Source organism: Protomyctophum parallelum, assembly GCF_964188405.1.
Source record: "Protomyctophum parallelum genome assembly, chromosome: 18".
In the NCBI taxonomy this organism is placed as follows: Eukaryota; Metazoa; Chordata; class Actinopteri; order Myctophiformes; family Myctophidae; genus Protomyctophum; species Protomyctophum parallelum.
Genome location: NC_139716.1, coordinates 38,916,156 through 38,936,828, shown reverse-complemented (window position 1 = coordinate 38,936,828; position 20,673 = coordinate 38,916,156). Strand labels below are relative to the sequence as shown.

Below are 20,673 nucleotides of genomic sequence, written 5' to 3'. Positions count from 1 at the left end.
ACCAGCTGATAGCTGTGAGTAACAAACTACACCTATTAACTATACCAGCTCATAGCTGTGAGTAACAAACTACACCTATTAACTACCAGCTCATAGCTGTGAGTAACAAACTACACCTATTAACTATACCAGCTCATAGCTGTGAGTAACAAACTACACCTATTAACTACCAGCTCATAGCTGTGAGTAACAAACTACACCTATTAACTACCAGCTGATAGCTGTGAGTAACAAACTACACCTATTAACTACCAGCTCATAGCTGTGAGTAACAAACTACACCTATTAACTATACCAGCTCATAGCTGTGAGTAACAAACTACACCTATTAACTACCAGCTCATAGCTGTGAGTAACAAACTACACCTATTAACTACCAGCTGATAGCTGTGAGTAACAAACTACACCTATTAACTACCAGCTCATAGCAATGATGAATAACTCATACAAGCTGATAGCTGTGAGTAACAAACTACACCTATTAACTATACCAGCTCATAGCAATGATGAATAACTCATACCAGCTCATAGCTGTGAGTAACAAACTACACCTATTAACTATACCAGCTCATAGCTGTGAGTAACAAACTACACCTATTAACTACCAGCTCATAGCTGTGAGTAACAAACTACACCTATTAACTATACCAGCTCATAGCTGTGAGTAACAAACTACACCTATTAACTATACCAGCTCATAGCTGTGAGTAACAAACTACAACTATTAACTCCTACCAGCTCATAGCTGTGAGTAACAAACTACAACTATTAACTATACCAGCTCATAGCTGTGAGTAACAAACTACACCTATTAACTATACCAGCTCATAGCTGTGAGTAACAAACTACAACTATTAACTATACCAGCTCATAGCTGTGAGTAACAAACTACAACTATTAACTATACCAGCTCATAGCTGTGAGTAACAAACTACACCTATTAACTCCTACCAGCTCATAGCTGTGAGTAACAAACTACACCTATTAACTATACCAGCTCATAGCTGTGAGTAACAAACTACACCTATTAACTATACCAGCTCATAGCTGTGAGTAACAAACTACACCTATTAACTATACCAGCTCATAGCTGTGAGTAACAAACTACACCTATTTACTCCTACCAGCTCATAGCTGTGAGTAACAAGCGGCAAAATGTGTATTATTATTATTATTATTATTATTATTATCAACAGGACCACGCGGACATCGAGTGGAAGTTTGCGAGGACCAAGCTGTGGATGAGCTACTTTGACGAGGGCGGGACCCTGCCGCCTCCCTTCAACATCATCCCCAGTCCAAAGTCCGTGTGGTACCTGGTCATGTGGATCCACCACAGGCTGTGCCGGGGGGGCCCGGCGCCCGACGAGGACCCGCACAAGTGTGCCAACCTCCGAGAGTTCACGGTGAGGCGAGCGCTCCACCATGCAGCGTTGATTTGGTCGACGAATATACCATGACACTGACGAAAACTAAACGGAAACGACATGGAAACTAAGCTACGATGACTAGAACTATGAAATATATTGACAATGTCGTCAACAAATAAATGTTAGGAAGAGACTGGTGGACGAGAGATCCAGTATCAGTCATTTTACACTTGGTTGCATGCTGAAAATAGCAGATCTACAAGCTCACAACGCGTCGCACTGCACTGTATGTCGAAGTTGTTTTGACATGGTGTTATTTCCTTCTTCCAGGAGCGTCATGCAGACAGTCTGATACAGAACCAACACTACCAGGTCAGTACCATTGTACCGTGTGTGTGTGTGTGTGTGTGTGTGTGTGTGTGTGTGTGTGTGTGTGTGTGTGTGTGTGTGTGTGTGTGTGTGTGTGTGTGTGTGTGTGTGTGTGTGTGTGTGTGTGTGTGTGTGTGTGTACAAATTGGACATAAAAAGACAATAACATTGTAATACTAGTCATTAAGCTACATAATTATATAGTCTAGACCAAAGTAAATATGTCATGTTTGCATGTTTGAAATCAATAATATCAATATTCTGATATTTACCTGTGGGCTGCATTAAGTGATGGTGGGGGCCACCAGTTACCCATGGTTTAGACTAGCATTGCAGTGGTGGCCATTTCGTGGCTCCCCAGATAGAAAAGCTATTCATTTTCCCCAATGTTCATAATATTAATTGATTTATGGCCTGGAACCAAGCCATCCATAGTCAGGGTAGACTGGAACTCATATGCTTTTTATTAGGCCTGTCAAAGAAAATCGATTCGAGTTAGAATCGCGATTCTAATGCCGTCTGATTCAGAATCGATTCTCATTTTCCAAAAATATTTTTTCTTTAATTTATTTATTTATTTTTTATTTTTTTCTTGCACAAATACCTGTGCATGCAATGCATTATGGCTTGGGTTTCTGCATAGTGCATTTACTACCAGCTAAGCTAAGCCTGCCAATTGTATTTATTTTACACCTGTTTTAATACTAATGTATTGTTCTGGTATTGAGTGAGAAGAGATTTTGTAACTTTTGTACTGGTTCAAATTTGTGCAAGCTAAATAATATAATGTTCTTACTCTTGGATTTAACCTTTGTGTGTTTAAATCATTCAGTTGATAAAACCTTTACAATTATACAAGCTTTTTACTAAACGTACTCTGCTTTCATGCCAGAAGACTGGAGTAGATCATGCTAAAATTCTATTTAATTGTTTTTAATAAAAATAAAAAAAACTGCTTTTTTGAATCGAGAATCGGAAAAATCGAAAAGATCGTTTTTGAATCGAATCGTCACCCCAAGAATCGGAATCGGAATCGAATCGTGGGACACCTAAAGATTCGCAGCCCTACTTTTTATGGCATAGGCAGGTCCCGGCAGGATCCGCCCAGAGAAACTAGGCACAGCTGCTGGGCATGAGACTAATTCATTAGAGTGACAGAGAGAGTGTGTGTACGCGTGTGCGTCAATTTAACAAAGGTGCAGACGATCAGAAATCAGCAGAGTGTGATCGACGTTTGCATTTGCGCTGCTACTGTATGCCTAATTGAAGTGGACTCGGCCCCAGACTTTTTTTTTTTCCTCCCTGGAAATAAAAACGTCTGGGTTTCCGAGGCTAGGGTCAGGGTGAATCATGACCATTTTATTTAATTATATACTATATTATACCCCCAAAACCAAAGGTTTTATGCTCACAATTCACCGGGAGCTTGGATGGTTTGGTTCCAGGCTTAAAATAACAGAATTTCTTTCTGAAATCTCGGTGGGGGAAAAGAAAAATGAACAGGCTTTCTATCTGTGTAAAACACAAAATGGCCGTACACCCTCTGCTCTGCGCTCTCAAATCAACACGAAGCACGCTGTTGTTCGCAGCGTGGAGGAGTGCAGCGATGGGGTGAGATCGGGTGCATGTGTGGAAGGAAAAGCTTGGCTGATTAGAAACATGTGTTCATTCGATCAGCGCACTGACTGATGGCTGATTACAGCTGAGGCGTTCTAGCCTCATTAGCCTACTGTGTCCTGCACGGACCAGCGCCGGGCTGCACTTAGGGGGGGAGGAGGGGTGGACGCTGGGTTCTAATTAATTGAACGGATGTAAGAAGTCAAAGCAAACGTCCCCGAGATTTAGCAGAACTGCACGCGTGTGCTTGCGCATGCGCGTGTGTGTGTGCATGTGTGCGTGTGTGTGTGTGTGTGAGAGTGAGAGTCTACACTGAGCGCGTGCAGTAACCATAGCAACTTGTCTCCAACAGGAAGTGATCCGCAGCCTGGTGAAGCGCTACGTGGCGGCCATGATACGGAGTGCCAAGACGGACGAAGGACTGACAGAGGAGAACTTCAAGGTGTGTGTGTGTGTGTGCATGCGTGTGTACGTGCATGCGTGCGTGCGTGCGTGCGTGCGTGCCCGCTCACTAAATGGTGGTTCCATATTTGAACAGAAAATTGTATTATACAAAGCACAGCTCTGTTGAAAACAGAAGCGTGCATGAGCATACGTGTGTGTGTGCGTATGTATGTGTACTTAGAGTATCTTTGAACAGTGGAAGAGCTCAGTCCGAGAGAGGAGGAGAGAGAGAGAGAGAGAGAGAGAGAGAGAGAGAGAGAGAATAATTAAAGACGAAAGATGAAAAGGTCAGAGAAGAAAGTGTGGAGGAGTCAGACTCATGATGTAATCTCTCTTCTCTCTCTCTCTCTCTCTCTCTCTCTTCTCTCTCTCTCTCTATCTCCCTCTCTCTCACTTTGCATAATCAATTGCTTTCCTCTAGTGCAGGGGTCTTCAACGTTTTTCCAGCTCAGGGACCCCTTAGCTGAGAGAGAGAGAGAAAGATGAAGCAGGGACATATTGTATAAAATTATAGTTCAAGTGGTAATGTAAAAAAAAAAAAAAACGTGTGTGTGTGTGTGTGTGTGTGTGTGTGTGTGTGTGTGTGTGTGTGTGCGTGTGTGTCTGTGTGTGTGTTGCTTCTACATCCTAACAGTTTTCTGAAAAACCTATGTTTCTATGTCAGTGGGTGCTCAACCTTTTTCATGTCAAGGACCCCCAGAATTATCTGTATTTGGCTGCAGACCCCCCATCTGAAGATATGTTGTTCCAGGGAGGGACCCCCCCCCCCCCCCCCCAGAAGCAAAGATTTTAGTTAAAAATGTTCGCTCTGAAAGAATATATATTAATTTTTCAACAGCTAAAGTATAAGCTAATATATCAAACACCAAAAGGGGTTCCCGTCCAGATCCCACCCCACTCCCACTCAAAGTTACTCCCACTCCCAATGTTTTGTTTTAATTAAATAATATATTAGTCATTAGGAAAGGCAATGGCTTTTGTGTTCTTTTCTAGCTGTGTGTCACGCATGATTTAATTCAAATTCTATGCTAATAATAATGAGGCTGATGTAATTCCCGCTCATGCCCGCGGCGCTCCCGTTGACCTCTCATTCATATCGCGTATCACGTCCCAAATCCCGGGATTAATACAAATTTTTAATCCCATCCCGAGGGATTCCCGCGGGAATCCGGAAAGGAATGTCAGCCTCTAAATAAACTCCAGTGCACGACCTCCACTAAACGCCTCTAAACGGTACACACTATGACAGCCTCCTCTAAACGGTACACACTATGACAGCCTCTAAATAAACCTCCGCTAAACTCCTCTAAACGGTACACACTATGACAGCCTCCTCTAAACGGTACACACTATGACAGCCTCTAAATAAACCTCCGCTAAACTCCTCTAAACGGTACACACTATGACAGCCTCCTCTAAACGGTACACACTATGACAGCCTCTAAATAAACCTCCGCTAAACTCCTCTAAACGGTACACACTATGACAGCCTCCTCTAAACGGTACACACTATGACAGCCTCTAAATAAACCTCCGCTAAACTCCTCTAAACGGTACACACTATGACAGCCTCTCTGTGTTTGTTTCTAACGGTCAGCTCGTGTTGTATCTGTCATTCTGTTCTCTGTGCTCTTTATCCCATTCTGACCTGAGATCAGATTCATACGAGGTTTCCACTGGACACACACTGGTCTGATTAACCCATTCTGACCTGAGATCAGATTCTAAAAAATGTCAGTCGTTCTTCGATTTTTCAAATATAGCAGACCTACAAGCTCGTATCGCGCCACTCGGTGGCGCGGTATGAGCTTGTAGATCTGCTATTTTTAAATAGCTAAAGCATAACATGATGCTGACACCAAAATGATTCAGAATGGGTTAAAGGTTTTATGACATTCATTTTCATTTATTTTTCTTTTTCTTTTTTCTTTTAGGTTTTATGACCTCAATTACACCCAAAAAACCTGAACTTTGAACATTCAGTGGATTTTCTGTGGTCTGAAGTTTTCTTTGGGGTTTTTTTGGGCCTTTTGAGCTACAATGAAAACAGGCAACACAGTGAAAACAGTGACATCTGCTGGCAAATCCCATTGACATATATGGGATTTGCAGTAAGTGATGTCACTTACTGCCGGCAAATCAGAGCACCTGTTTGAGCCAGAAAACCCCAGATCACAGAAAATCTACTGAATGTTAAAAGTTCATGTTTTTTGGGTGCAATTGAGATTAGAAAACCTAAATAAAAACTAGAACAATTCCAAAACCTTTTTTTTAATGTCACAATCCCTTTAACTCATGGTGGTCTTCTCTCTCCCAGGAGCTGAAACAGGACATCTCCAGCTTCCGCTACGAGGTCCTGGACCTCCTGGGCAACCGCCGGCCGCCGCGCCGGAACTACTCGTCGTCCACGGAGCCGTTCCGGGACGACGGCGGCGGCGGTGGGGGGGGGGGAGGGGGTGGGGCCGGCCTCGGAGGAAGAAGAGGAGGACGACGACGACCGCCGCCGGACGGGAGGGGGCGGGGCCAGCCGGGTCAGCCACAGGGCGCTGTCGCGTCAGGGCGTGACCTTTGTGAATCCGTCCCTGGAGGAGGAGGAGGAGGAGGAGGAGGAGGAGAGCACGTACAGCGTGACCGCCCTGGTGCGCTCCATCGCTCCGGGGGGAGTGGTGCTGGTGGGGGGGGAGGAGGAGAGGAGGGGCGCCAGGGTGGGCGGAGGAGGAGGAGGAGGAGGAGGAGGAGGAGGCTGGGCGTTGGAGGAGGAGGAGGAGGGGAAACCAAAGAGCAACGGGCTGAAAACGGCCGTCCTGCCTCCCCCGCCTCCTCCCACCTCCTCCTCTGCCCCCGCCACCTCCAACCTCCCCTCCTCCTCCTCCTCGCTGTCCTCCACACTGACACGCCTCCAGAGGAGGCTCCTCCCCTCCTCCTCCTCCTCCTCCTCCTCTTCCTCCCGCTCCACCAGGGCGTCCGGTGGAGACTCTTTCTCCCACCGCCTCTCCTCCTACCTCTTCACATCATCCTCGTCTTCGTCCTCGTCTTTACCGTGCGCCCCAACCTCCTCCTCCTCCTCCTCCTCGCGGCCCAAACCCCGCCACAAGGCCCTGCCCCTCCCCCGCCTGCCCCGAATCCTCTCGCCGCACCCCCCGCCGCCCCCCTCCTCCTCCACGTACACCATTTCCGACGGCCGTCTCCGGCCGCCGCCGCCCACCCTGACCCCGGCTCCTCCTCCCGTTCCTCGCCTGGCCGGCCTCCTCGGTGGCGTCGCCGCCACGACGCAGAGTGACACGCGGCTCAACGAGGTGGGCGTGGCCGCCGCCGCCCTGCCGTCGCCCCGCAACAACGGGAGAGACTCCTCCTCCTCCTCGGCGCTCCTCGCCATCATGCCTCCCCTGCATTCCCTGTCCCTGGCGCTGTCGCCGCCGCCCTCCTGCCCCTGCCAGTCGCTGCACTGCCGCTCCAACATGTCGGAGTCCAGCGCGCGCCTCCTGGACTCGTCCAGCGAGGACGTGTTCGAGGGCGGAGCGCCGCGCACCGCGGCGGCCGGGCGGGGCTGGGCGGGGCCGTGCGACGACGCCGCGGCCACCACCACAGAAGAGGAGTCGGTCACCACGCAGCTATAGGGGGAGGAGCCAGGGATCCCGCTGGGACCGGATCCGAACGCACACTGACTGACCCAACCCAAGGAATCTGCTGGTTTCCGTCGCATTTTGGAGACGTTTTTCTTATTTATTTTTCTTCCCCGGGGAGCGGGTTGTTTTATCTACAGTACACTCTCAGAGCTTGGTATGTGTGGATTTCACGTCTGCTATATATACGAGAACAGTACCAGTGGTTTCCAAAAGGGTTTTTTTCTTTTTTATATCAATGATCTCTATAACTTTGAGAGTGTACAGTTACACTCTCAGAGTTACAGACCTGCAAGGGGTCCATTTGGAACCTCCTATAGGAATGTTTGTAGGGGAACCATTCGGGAATGGGACCGTTGAGAGGAAATCATTAAGGATCCGGAATCGATCAAAATCCCAATGGATCCCTCCAAGGAACCTACTGCACACAGAGAGAGAGAGAGTAAATAGCGACAGAACGGATTCTGAGATCCAGTGATCTCTTGGGATCTTGGATTTACGGAGACACCTTTTCTGAATCCATCAGCGTTCGTTTCGAGGCTAAACGCTAAACGCTAAACGCTTAAACAAAATGACAGACTTCAGAAATGTCGACGTGAATGAAATGTCGGTCCGGGGGATGTCGGACAAAGAGAAGAGAAGATGAGAGGGTGAATTTCTAACGGATTGGACAGTGATGTCACCAATCCCTTTGCATTCGTAGTTATTTTCTTATGTAACGAGCATGATGAGTATGATTATGCATTGCTAGGAGCCACACCGTTTTTGAAAAAAAGAGGGTGAATATACGCGAATATCCTAGTTTCACAAACCTTATGCTAGTCTTTACAAACCTTAATCTATAGTTCTGCATACCTTTATGCTAGTCCTACAAACCTTAATATAGTTCTGCATAGTTATTACCTTATGCTAGTCCGACAGACCATAGCCTAGTCCAGTGGTTTTCAAACGTTCTGTGTCCAGAGGGCACACCAAAGGGCCAAGTCACACCTATATTCATATCCACGTACATAAACACATGCTATCACTCTTATTACTCTGTACATTCATTCATTTTTTTTAATTTACTAATGCCAAATAAAAGTTGAACAAACCATAATTACTCGAGAAATATGCATTTTCTTGAATCATTTTGTCTATTTTATTTTTTTCAAATGTATTTTTTTTAATTTGTTTTGTATTATATACAAAAGACAAAACACGACAAAATTGAGTGCAATACTCCAAAACCCACCCATGCAGCCCTCAGACTAGTCTGGGCGCAAAATATTGACTTACTTATTTCAAAGCTGCGGATCTCGCTCAGGGCACGTGAAATGCATATATATATATATATATATATATATAGGCTATATATATATTGAACAAAAAAATAAGCATATTAATATAGCATCGGGCACACTACGGGTCCGAGGTCTATTATACCTGGGTTTATTTAGAATCGGATCCTGTTTTAATCGGCTCCGTTTCGGACCGGGTCCAATCCTTCTCGGGGCCATTTTGAGTCTGACGCGGTAACTTAGAACATTTCTCTGGGCCGTTCAGTCCGCTCAAAATACCATCGGTTCCGTTTTTCGGAACGGGTCCAATTTTATGGAGTGTGTAAGGTATTACTCTGCCAAAATAGTAATATTATACCTATTTACTTTGTAAAGAAAATAGCACATATTACATATTAGTTTTTAGTTTTAGTTTTGTTGGCTGTTGGCTTGAAAACATTTAATTGAAAAGGTCGAGAGAGATTGCAGCTTTATTTTATAGCCTTTTTGGCTGATTGGTGACTCTTCTTCTTAATATTATTATTCAAAACAATTGGATTCAGTTCTAAAATAAGCTGACTTAACAGATTGTGCTGTTGTACATCCCTCCCTTTGTTGCGGGTGGGACCGTGGGGGGGGGGGGGGGGGGGTCACAAAAGTAATATAATATAATATGTAACATATTAGTCTTGATTCCAAGGAATATGTAATATAATATAACTTTTTCTAAGGAGTAATAAGTAACATATTGCAATACTTCCTTGCCCTCTGGCGAACTGCACACAGACCAACAGGAGAGAGAACCTCCCGATCGGCTTTGCTTTGACAGAATGTTTAAAATATGTATTTATATATAGGGTATAAAACTTGGTATCATGTCTCCTTGCATCTCTGCCTGTGCCTTTCTCTTTGTTTCCCCTCAGTCTTTCTCACTCGCACACAGGACACACACACACACACACACACGCACTGCCGCACTGGAGATGTTCACATGGGAAATGTCAAAATTTGCCATCAAATTTGGGGGAGGGGGGTCCATTATCAGTACGGTGCCGAAGCCGAGGGAATCTTTTCTCTGTGCCCAAAAAAGAAAACTGCTGGCAGCTCTAATCATCGTCCTCACAGAAATAATGTGTATGTGGATGACGACAATGTGATGAAAATCACAAAACAATGGAGGCTGCTCGGAACTCGTCTCATTCCGTTCAATTAAAATGACATGAATTTGTAATTTAATTGTGCAACGACTTTGGCGTCATGCACGCACGCACCACGCACACGTAGAAAATACAGTAGCAGGCCTTTGCATGTCCGTGCATGTGTGCTGTGTTCGGTGTCGGAGCATAACATGGGCATGGCATACTGAGCAGTGAATCGGGAAGGAGCTATCCTGGCTAAAACACACACACACACACGCAAACACACACACACACACGCAAACACACACATGCACAAACACAGTCCTCGTTGGCAGGCTCTTGTCAACAGTGTGACATCAGCAGCGACCTGGAAGAAAACACCAAACCAATTACAGTCAGACATCTTACAGAGATCTATGGAGACCGCGTACTGTACATAACTCTTTCACCACCGTCCAAGTATTAGTATTGTTGATTCAGATCCAAAGGGAAATGTATGTGACATCATGATGTGTGACACAGTCACAGTCTGACACCGTGTCAAGTGTAAAGTTTACTTAACCCATTCTGACCTGAGATCAGATTCTAAAAATGTCTATTACATCCTGACAGTTTCATTATTAACCCATTCTGACCTGAGATCAGATTCTAAAAGTGTCTTAGATTTTTCAAAAATAGCAGACCTACAAGCTCGTATCGCGCCACTCGGTGGCGCGATATGAGCTTGTAGATCTGCTATTTTTAAATAGCTAAAGCACGACATGATGCTAACACCAAAATGGGTCCCCGTTCAGAATGGGTTAAAGGGACACTTTACCCTTTTTACAAAACAATATATGTTAATGACGTTTAGAAGCTTTAGAACACTTTCCTGGGGGTCTTTATGTGTGTAATATGTGGTTTTAGATCTTTTAGATTGTAGCAGTGAGCCCGGTGTCTCTGATGTCATGGACACTGGGCTCACTTCCTTCCTGTACTACATTTTGTCTCAGTAAGACAGACAGCTCTCCCCCCTATCCACAAGGAGGAGCAGTGCACCAAATAATTATGGGAATTGTAGTCCAGGAAGGTAGTGAGACCAGTGTCCATGACATCAGAGACACTGTGCTTACTGCTACAATCTAAAATATCTAAAACCACACATTACATACATAAAGACCCCCAGGAAAGTGTTCTAAAGCTTCTAAACGTCATTAACATATATGTTTTTGCAAAAAGGGTGAAGTGTCCCTTTAAGTAGTATACTTTACTTAAGTAGTATACTTAAGTACAATTTTGAGGTAGGCCTACTTATACTTTCACATTTCTTTTCCTTTCTTTGTGCCTTTATTGATATAGTTACAGTGAAGACAGACAGGAAAGAGAGAGAGAGGGGGAGAGAGACATGCAGCAAAGGTAATTGTCACAAACACATCCAATTTCGGAGACCTTGCATGACTGAGGGAAGTAGGGGTGCTGGGGGGGGGGGGGGGGGGGGGGGGCTGGAGCACCCCCTCCCCCCAGACACAGCCCCCCCCCCCCTGGACAGGAGGGGGGAAATTATAATAATTTTAATCAAAACAGGTTTCTGTTACTAGGCCTAATAAATATGCTATCGGCGCCTTATCCTGGTTAATTGCCTGTGTCAGTTTGCTCATGCGTGTGGAGAGGGAAAGTAAAAGCCACTTTTCCCGGTGAAAATGCGTGTGCACGAGGCGCGTGCACGCACATTTTGCGGCGCGCACCGCCTACTAAACGCTCAGCACCAGTGGCGTGCACAGACATTTAGAGGGGCAGGTGCTCAAGTGGAAAAAAAGGGCACCTTGTGCAGCGCATTTTGGGGCGGGAACCCATTTTGGTGCTTTAGCTATTGAAAAATAGCAGATCTACAAGCTCATAGCGCGCCACCGAGTGGCGCGCTACAAGCTTGTAGGTCTGCTATTTATTTATTTTTATCGAAGAACCACTGACATAGAAACATAGCTTTAGATTGTGGGGGGCCTAAATAATATAGTAGAAGCGTTTTTTATCAAGATTTGATCAATGTCACCGCATGGTCCACACACTACAAATTAAGAAAGCAATTTTTTTTTTAGCAAAATTGCTAAAAGGGCAGGGGGTGCTCTAGCACCCCCTAGTGTCTATCTGTGCACGCCACTGCTCAGCACCTCCTAGTGTCAATATCTTCCCACAGACACATGGGACCTTGACATGGAAGCGTTTGGTTGTCGGTTGGCTGTGTGCTAATTGTGACAGAGAGTGAAGGCCGTCTTTATTGACGAGCCTCAGCCTTGTGCTCTACTATCTATTTATCCCAGTGGTTTTCAACCAGTGGTCCTTGAGGGGGTTCCAGGTAGTCCCCAGCTAAATGATGGAGAGTTGGTAACCCATTCTGACCTGAGATCAGATTCAAAAAATGTCAGTCGCTCTTCGATTTTTCAAAAATAGCAGACCTACAAGCTCGTATCGCGCCACTCGGTGGCGCGATATGAGCTTGTAGATCTGCTATTTTTCAATAGCTAAAGCATAACATGATGCTGACACCAAAATGGGTGCCCGGTCAGAATGGGTTAAGTAAGTCAGTCAGTAATGGAACCTCTTCCCTTAATTAGATATTTAACTCTTGAGAGGGTAAAATGAAACCAAATGGTCCCGTACGGGACCATTTGGTTTCATTTTACACTCTCAAGAGTTACATTATTGTCAAATATCTGCATTACTTTAAGTTAATTTACAAGAAGTCTACACAATTAGAGAATGTTTTGATCAACGTTTGCCTGTTATCTCTCCTAATGGTACCACATCAATACACCATGGAATTGTGGACAGACTCTTATCCAACGATAACAAAATATTCTTTAATTTAGGGTCTGAGACACTGTCAAATGTCATCTTTTTGTTGTCATCAGGTGTGTGCGCGTTTGTGCGCCCATTTTCTATTTCTTGCCAAATGTTCGAAAGGTGTAGCGACAAAGGATTACATTAGATAATTGACACTGGGTGAAAAAATGGGTTGGTATGATTTTTTTTTTTTTTTAAAGAATCATTGGATGTTTCTGGGTGTTGCAACAGACACCCTCCTCCTGCCTCCAGGCGACCCGACCGAGGCTGACGAGACCTCGGCCTTCTTTATTTATTTAACCAGTAACAAAAGACACATTGAGACTGCATGAGTCTCTTTTCCAAGTGGGGGAACTGTCTGGCCAAGAGAGAAATTACAATAATACATGCATGACACACCTCAAGGAACCTACAACAAAATGGTACACTATTAATAACCCGGCGCAATAATTGTGCACAGAGCAACTACACAATGTACATTATAAACAGGAATAATAATGGCTAGTACACATCTGGCCTGTGTGCAGGTGGCATGCTACACTACAGGGAACTACCCATAGATCCGAAGTCCCGTTAGTCCGAACATGCACTGCTCCCGTGCTTGCGGTTAGGTTTAGGTTTGCTCCCGTGCTTGCGGTTAGGTTTAGGTTAGGGTTAGAGATAGGGATAGTAATTTCGGAACAATGAACCTTCTGACTAATGACACGGCACCCACTACAGCCCCCACTGTCTCTGTCCTGTGTGCAGGTGGCATGCTACACTACAGCCCCCACTGTCTCTGTCCTGTGTGCAGGTGGCATGCTACACTACAGCCCCCACTGTCTCTGTCCTGTGTCCTAGTGACATGCTACACTACAGCCCCCACTGTCTGTCCTGTGTCCTAGTGACATGCTACACTACAGCCCCCACTGTCTCTGTCCTGTGTCCTAGTGACATGCTACACTACAGCCCCCCCACTGTCTCTGTCCTGTGTCCTAGTGACATGCTACACTACAGCCCCCACTGTCTCTGTCCTGTGTCCAAGTGGCATGCTACACTACAGCCCCCACTGTCTCTGTCCTGTGTCCTAGTGGCATGCTACAGCCCCCACTGTCTCTGTCCTGTGTCCTAGTGGCATGCTACACTACAGCCCCCACTGTCTCTGTCCTGTGTCCTAGTGACATGCTACACTACAGCCCCCACTGTCTGTCCTGTGTCCTAGTGACATGCTACACTACAGCCCCCACTGTCTCTGTCCTGTGTCCTAGTGACATGCTACACTACAGCCCCCACTGTCTCTGTCCTGTGTCCTAGTGACATGCTACACTACAGCCCCCACTGTCTCTGTCCTGTGTCCTAGTGACATGCTACACTACAGCCCCCACTGTCTCTGTCCTGTGTCCTAGTGACATGCTACACTACAGCCCCCACTGTCTCTGTCCTGTGTCCTAGTGACATGCTACACTACAGCCCCCACTGTCTCTGTCCTGTGTCCTAGTGACATGCTACACTACAGCCTCCACTGTCTCTGTCCTGTGTCCTAGTGACATGCTACACTACAGACCCCACTGTCTCTGTCCTGTGTCCTAGTGACATGCTACAGCCCCCACTGTCTCTGTCCTGTGTCCTAGTGACATGCTACAGCCCCCACTGTCTCTGTCCTGTGTCCTAGTGACATGCTACAGCCCCCACTGTCTCTGTCCTGTGTCCTAGTGGCATGCTACTGCCCCCCGCTGTCTCTGTCCTGTGTCCTAGTGACAAGCTACAGCCCCCACTGTCTCTGTCCTGTGTCCTAGTGGCATGCTACTGCCCCCCGCTGTCTCTGTCCTGTGTCCTAGTGACATGCTACAGCCCCCACTGTCTCTGTCCTGTGTCCTAGTGGCATGCTACAGCCCCCACTGTCTCTGTCCTGTGTCCTAGTGGCATGCTACAGCCCCCCACTGTCTCTGTCCTGTGTCCAAGTGGCATGCTACACTACAGCCCCCACTGTCTGTCCTGTGTCCTAGTGACATGCTACACTACAGCCCCCACTGTCTGTCCTGTGTCCTAGTGACATGCTACACTACAGCCCCCACTGTCTGTCCTGTGTCCTAGTGACATGCTACACTACAGCCCCCACTGTCTCTGTCCTGTGACCAAGTGACATGCTACACTACAGCCCCCACTGTCTCTGTCCTGTGTGCAGGTGGCATGCTACACTACAGCCCCCACTGTCTGTCCTGTGACCAAGTGGCATGCTACACTACAGCCCCCACTGTCTCTGTCCTGTGTCCTAGTGACATGCTACACTACAGCCCCCACTGTCTCTGTCCTGTGTCCTAGTGACATGCTACACTACAGCCCCCACTGTCTCTGTCCTGTGTCCTAGTGACATGCTACACTACAGCCCCCACTGTCTCTGTCCTGTGTCCTAGTGACATGCTACACTACAGCCCCCACTGTCTCTGTCCTGTGTCCTAGTGACATGCTACACTACAGCCCCCACTGTCTCTGTCCTGTGTCCTAGTGGCATGCTACACTACAGCCCCCACTGTCTCTGTCCTGTGTCCTAGTGACATGCTACACTACAGCCCCCACTGTCTCTGTCCTGTGTCCTAGTGGCATGCTACACTACAGCCCCCACTGTCTCTGTCCTGTGTCCTAGTGACATGCTACACTACAGCCCCCACTGTCTCTGTCCTGTGACCAAGTGACATGCTACACTACAGCCCCCACTGTCTCTGTCCTGTGTGCAGGTGGCATGCTACACTACAGCCCCCACTGTCTGTCCTGTGTCCTAGTGACATGCTACACTACAGCCCCCACTGTCTGTCCTGTGTCCTAGTGACATGCTACACTACAGCCCCCACTGTCTCTGTCCTGTGACCAAGTGGCATGCTACACTACAGCCCCCACTGTCTCTGTCCTGTGTCCTAGTGACATGCTACACTACAGCCCCCACTGTCTGTCCTGTGACCAAGTGACATGCTACACTACAGCCCCCACTGTCTGTCCTGTGTCCAAGTGACATGCTACACTACAGCCCCCACTGTCTCTGTCCTGTGTGCAGGTGGCATGCTACACTACAGCCCCCACTGTCTCTGTCCTGTGTCCAAGTGACATGCTACAGCCCCCACTGTCTGTCCTGTGTCCTAGTGCCATGCTACACTACAGCCCCCACTGTCTCTGTCCTGTGTCCTAGTGACATGCTACACTACAGCCCCCACTGTCTCTGTCCTGTGTCCTAGTGCCATGCTACACTACAGCCCCCACTGTCTCTGTCCTGTGTCCTAGTGCCATGCTACACTACAGCCCCCACTGTCTCTGTCCTGTGTCCTAGTGGCATGCTACACTACAGCCCCCACTGTCTCTGTCCTGTGTCCTAGTGACATGCTACAGCCCCCACTGTCTCTGTCCTGTGTCCTAGTGGCATGCTACACTACAGCCCCCACTGTCTGTCCTGTGTCCTAGTGGCATGCTACACTACAGCCCCCACTGTCTCTGTCCTGTGTCCTAGTGACATGCTACACTACAGCCCCCACTGTCTCTGTCCTGTGTCCTAGTGGCATGCTACACTACAGCCCCCACTGTCTCTGTCCTGTGTCCTAGTGGCATGCTACAGCCCCCACTGTCTCTGTCCTGTGTCCTAGTGGCATATGCTACAGCCCCCACTGTCTCTGTCCTGTGTCCTAGTGGCATGCTACACTACAGCCCCCACTGTCTCTGTCCTGTGTCCTAGTGGAATGCTACACTACAGCCCCCACTGTCTCTGTCCTGTGTCCTAGTGACATGCTACACTACAGCCCCCACTGTCTGTCCTGTGTCCTAGTGACATGCTACACTACAGCCTCCACTGTCTCTGTCCTGTGTCCTAGTGACATGCTACACTACAGCCCCCACTGTCTCTGTCCTGTGTCCTAGTGGAATGCTACAGCCCCCACTGTCTCTGTCCTGTGTCCTAGTGACATGTTACACTACAGCCCCCACTGTCTCTGTCCTGTGTCCTAGTGACATGCTACAGCCCCCACTGTCTCTGTCCTGTGTCCTAGTGGCATGCTACACTACAGCCCCCACTGTCTCTGTCCTGTGTCCTAGTGGCATGCTACACTACAGCCCCCACTGTCTGTCCTGTGTCCTAGTGGCATGCTACACTACAGCCCCCACTGTCTGTCCTGTGTCCTAGTGACATGCTACACTACAGCCCCCACTGTCTCTGTCCTGTGTCCTAGTAGCATGCTACACTACAGCCCCCCACTGTCTCTGTCCTGTGTCCTAGTGACATGCTACACTACAGCCCCCACTGTCTGTCCTGTGTCCTAGTGACATGCTACACTACAGCCTCCACTGTCTCTGTCCTGTGTCCTAGTAGCATGCTACACTACAGCCCCCACTGTCTCTGTCCTGTGTCCTAGTGACATGCTACACTACAGCCCCCACTGTCTCTGTCCTGTGTCCTAGTGACATGCTACACTACAGCCCCCACTGTCTCTGTCCTGTGTCCTAGTGACATGCTACACTACAGCCCCCACTGTCTGTCCTGTGTCCTGTGTCCTAGTGGCATGCTACAGCCCCCACTGTCTGTCCTGTGACCTAGTGGCATGCTACAGCCCCCCACTGTCTCTGTCCTGTGTCCTAGTGGAATGCTACAGCCCCCACTGTCTCTGTCCTGTGTCCTAGTGACATGCTACACTACAGCCCCCCACTGTCTCTGTCCTGTGTCCTAGTGACATGCTACACTACAGCCCCCATGTGTCTCTGTCCTGTGTCCTAGTGACATGCTACACTACAGCCCCCACTGTCTCTCCTGTGTCTCTTGCGGGTTCAAAACTTCAGATACAGTCAGTGGGGAAGATGGCTGATGAGATGTTGGCGACACTAGGAGGCTCCAGGCACTGTGGGTTGTCTGGCTCCTCCTCCGTCGTGACCAGAAGCTGCAGAATGTGTGTTTTGTGTCGTCGTGGCCACTCAACTGGAGTTACGGCCTCTCGAGTTGCACCGAGGCTCAAATTTAAATGACCCTTTGCAGGTTTTGCTGTCTGTAGCGTTTTTGGGGTTCCTCCTCGAGGGAGAAGAAATGGTTTGGGCTGCCAAGTGCCAACCCTCTCCACCCCCGGGTCGCCGTCTCTCCGGTCGAAATTCCATAAATTATGAAAATGTATAGCTTAAGAAGTAGTGAAAACCACTGCTTCAGTGGGCACACACACGCACAACGTGCACGCACATATGCACAGCTGAGGACTGATAATCAATCTGATCTCAGATCAATATGGGTAACCTGCATGTGGGTGCCTGAGGGCCTCTTTAACCTGTCAGGAGATGGGGTCAACCAAGCACTATGGATCCAGGATCAATCGATTGATTGTTAACCGTGACTGATAGGTATTGATCAGTCGGAAGAGAGACATGGATATCAGCAGCGTAGGCATGCACACTGCACGCGCGCGCGTGTGTGTGTGTGGGTATGTGTGTGTGTGTGTGTGTGTGTGTGTGTGTGTGTGTGTGTGTGTGTGTGTGTGTGTGTGTGTGTGTGTGCGCGGTGGTTGAGAAAATCCATCTTTTCTAAAGCAGGGCTTGAGGAATGAATATGTCGAACTAGAAACAATAACAAGAACATAATGGAAAATGTACTTTAAAAGAAAAAGCGATATGGTTTAATTAATATTACAAATTATGGCTTAATCAGACCAGTGTGTGTCCAGCGGAAACCTCGTATGAATCTGATCTCAGGTCAGAATGGGTTAACTCATATCTTTGCTTCTGGGGGGTCCCCCATAGCACAAAACATTTTGAGATGGTGGTCGGCAGCTTAAAATACACATTTTTGGGGGCGGCCGGCCTTCACGTGAAAATGTTTGTTTAGAAGGCGGCGGTCCGGTCGTGGATGGAACGTCATCACGTTCCCAGTGGAATAATATACACCACCGTGCTGGTGTGAATTAATTCAGCATCATTTATACTCAGGGTCATTCGCTGACAAGTACTGATTGACTCCAGTGTGATGGACTACGAAGGGGTGGCGGTGCAGGCTCAGAGTGGCTCAGAAATGGCAACCGCAAGGTTGCCAGTTCGAAGTTAGTGTCAAAGTGTCCTTGAGCAAGACTCTGAAGCCCAAATTGATCCCGATGTGCAGGTTGGTGCCTTGCATGGGTTCCTCTGCCATCGGTGAATGTAATGCACAATCTCTGTAAAGCGCCTTGGATAAAGGTGCTTAATGCACCATTTACGAATATTGACAACCGCATTCTGCGCATGTCAGTGTACATTTGGCAAGAAATTGAAAATAGGCGCACACACACACACACGCACGCACTCACAGTCGCACACACGCATGCACACACACACACACACACTACATCAATATTAATGTAGGTTGGTGCATCTGGACTGGAGGGGGAGAGAGCCATGAGGTCCTTGTCATTCTCATGCATTATTCAAAACACGCACACACACACACACACACACACACACAGAGGGTAAATTATTTGTTTGTGTCCTCTAATAACACTGTTCCCTAATATATAATTACATGAATATATCTCGATCTGACTTTCATTACTTTCTCTCTCTCTTAATGTTTCCCTCGTGTCTCCCATCTATTTGTGTTTTGGTATTTCACATTCGGTCACGCACACACGCACGCACGCACGCACGCACATGTGATTCCACGGAGCCTCCGTGGACGCCAGCTCCCACACAGCACGCCACATCAATATATGCCTTGATGGAGCCCCCATAATTATTTTTATGACCCCCTCCCTCCCCTCTTCTCCTACTCATTAAGACCGGAGGCAGAGTCTACAAATGCCTTCTAAATCATTACTTCAATTCAATTCAAACTTTACTCAAGACATGCACGCGTACGTGTGCATTCGTGCGCATGTATATACAGTTATTTAAAAAGGCCTGACCAAGAGTAGTGACACATTTAGGTTTGGAATTTTATTAAGTCACAAGACACACACACACACGCAAGTTTTAAACGAAACTTGATGAGTCTACCAAGGACCCAGAGATTGAAATAGAAACGACATGCAGAAACAAGCATGGTGTATTCACCAAGATACTGAATACATACCTCGTACTGACTTGCAGCATGATGAAATTGAAACTGTGTGGGTTGAATTACAATTTACAATTTAGGCATTTAGCAGACGCTCTTAATCCAGAGCGACTTACATTAAGCAAGAACAAAAAGCATGGCAATACATCACATACATAAAAAGTAGTTATCATGAAACATGCGTAAGCTAAGAACGTAACAGTGGAATATCTATATAATGAAACTATATGCATACTATACTATACTATACATATATACTGTAAAGTGCTATGACTACATAAAATGCAATTCTAGTGCATGTCTACATGACATGCTATAAGTCTGTATAAAATGCTATCTAAGTCTACATAAAGTGCTATCTAAGGGTTAGGGCAAGTGCTACGGGCCATGATGGAGTCTGAAAAGGTGAGCAGTGGCGGAAGATTGGGAGTGAGGCTGCAGTTCTGATTGTAATGGGAAGTGCATTCCATAGTTTTGGAGCCAGAAGGGAGAAGAGTTTGGGACGTGTGTGGAGCGTTGTCCTGGCGTTTTTAGTGAAGGTACTTCCAGCTTCCCTGCGTTGGCTGAATTAATTTTCTAAAATGCAAAATCAGTATTAGTTGGCACTGTTTAAAGACCACCTGACCAGCATGGGTTCTATGGTATACTTGAAGGGTGCTTAGCTGGGGATCGACATGTAGAGAAAATCCTGATTGGTAGCTATAACACAGACATGCAAAAAACGAAAGCCTGGCTGTCACAAAACAGTCAAATCAAGGTACCTCAAAACCTACTCTAGCGAGGCCTTTAACCTTTAACTGGTGAATTTGGATTGGTCTGATGAGCTCAGGAGCACACCAGGCGAAGAAGCACGGCTTGAAACCAAATTTGCATCAGTACTAAATTGGCTCCTTTGAGAACCATCAGGGTCATGACCTCTCGGAGCCGCATGGATGAATTTCCGACATACTGACTGCAATGAAAGCCAGAGACGAAGAAATGCTCTGAACTTAAATGCAAGTCCAAGCTAGCCAA

The 20,673-nt window shown here is 47.1% G+C and overlaps 1 protein-coding gene across 1 annotated transcript in view; it reads left to right on the top strand.

Moving 5' to 3' along the window:
* Positions 1–7,417, top strand: part of trpc5a (transient receptor potential cation channel, subfamily C, member 5a) — a gene marked incomplete at both ends in the record, with an annotated part of 72,208 nt that extends 64,791 nt beyond the window's left edge. Inside the window, 8 exon segments of the mRNA XM_083789584.1 lie at positions 1,197–1,406; positions 1,701–1,742; positions 3,709–3,798; positions 6,118–6,238; positions 6,389–6,420; positions 6,465–6,539; positions 6,542–6,637; positions 6,704–7,417. Coding sequence (XP_083645710.1) covers positions 1,197–1,406; positions 1,701–1,742; positions 3,709–3,798; positions 6,118–6,238; positions 6,389–6,420; positions 6,465–6,539; positions 6,542–6,637; positions 6,704–7,417 — 1,380 coding nt within the window.
* Positions 7,418–20,673: the final 13,256 nt, after the last annotated feature.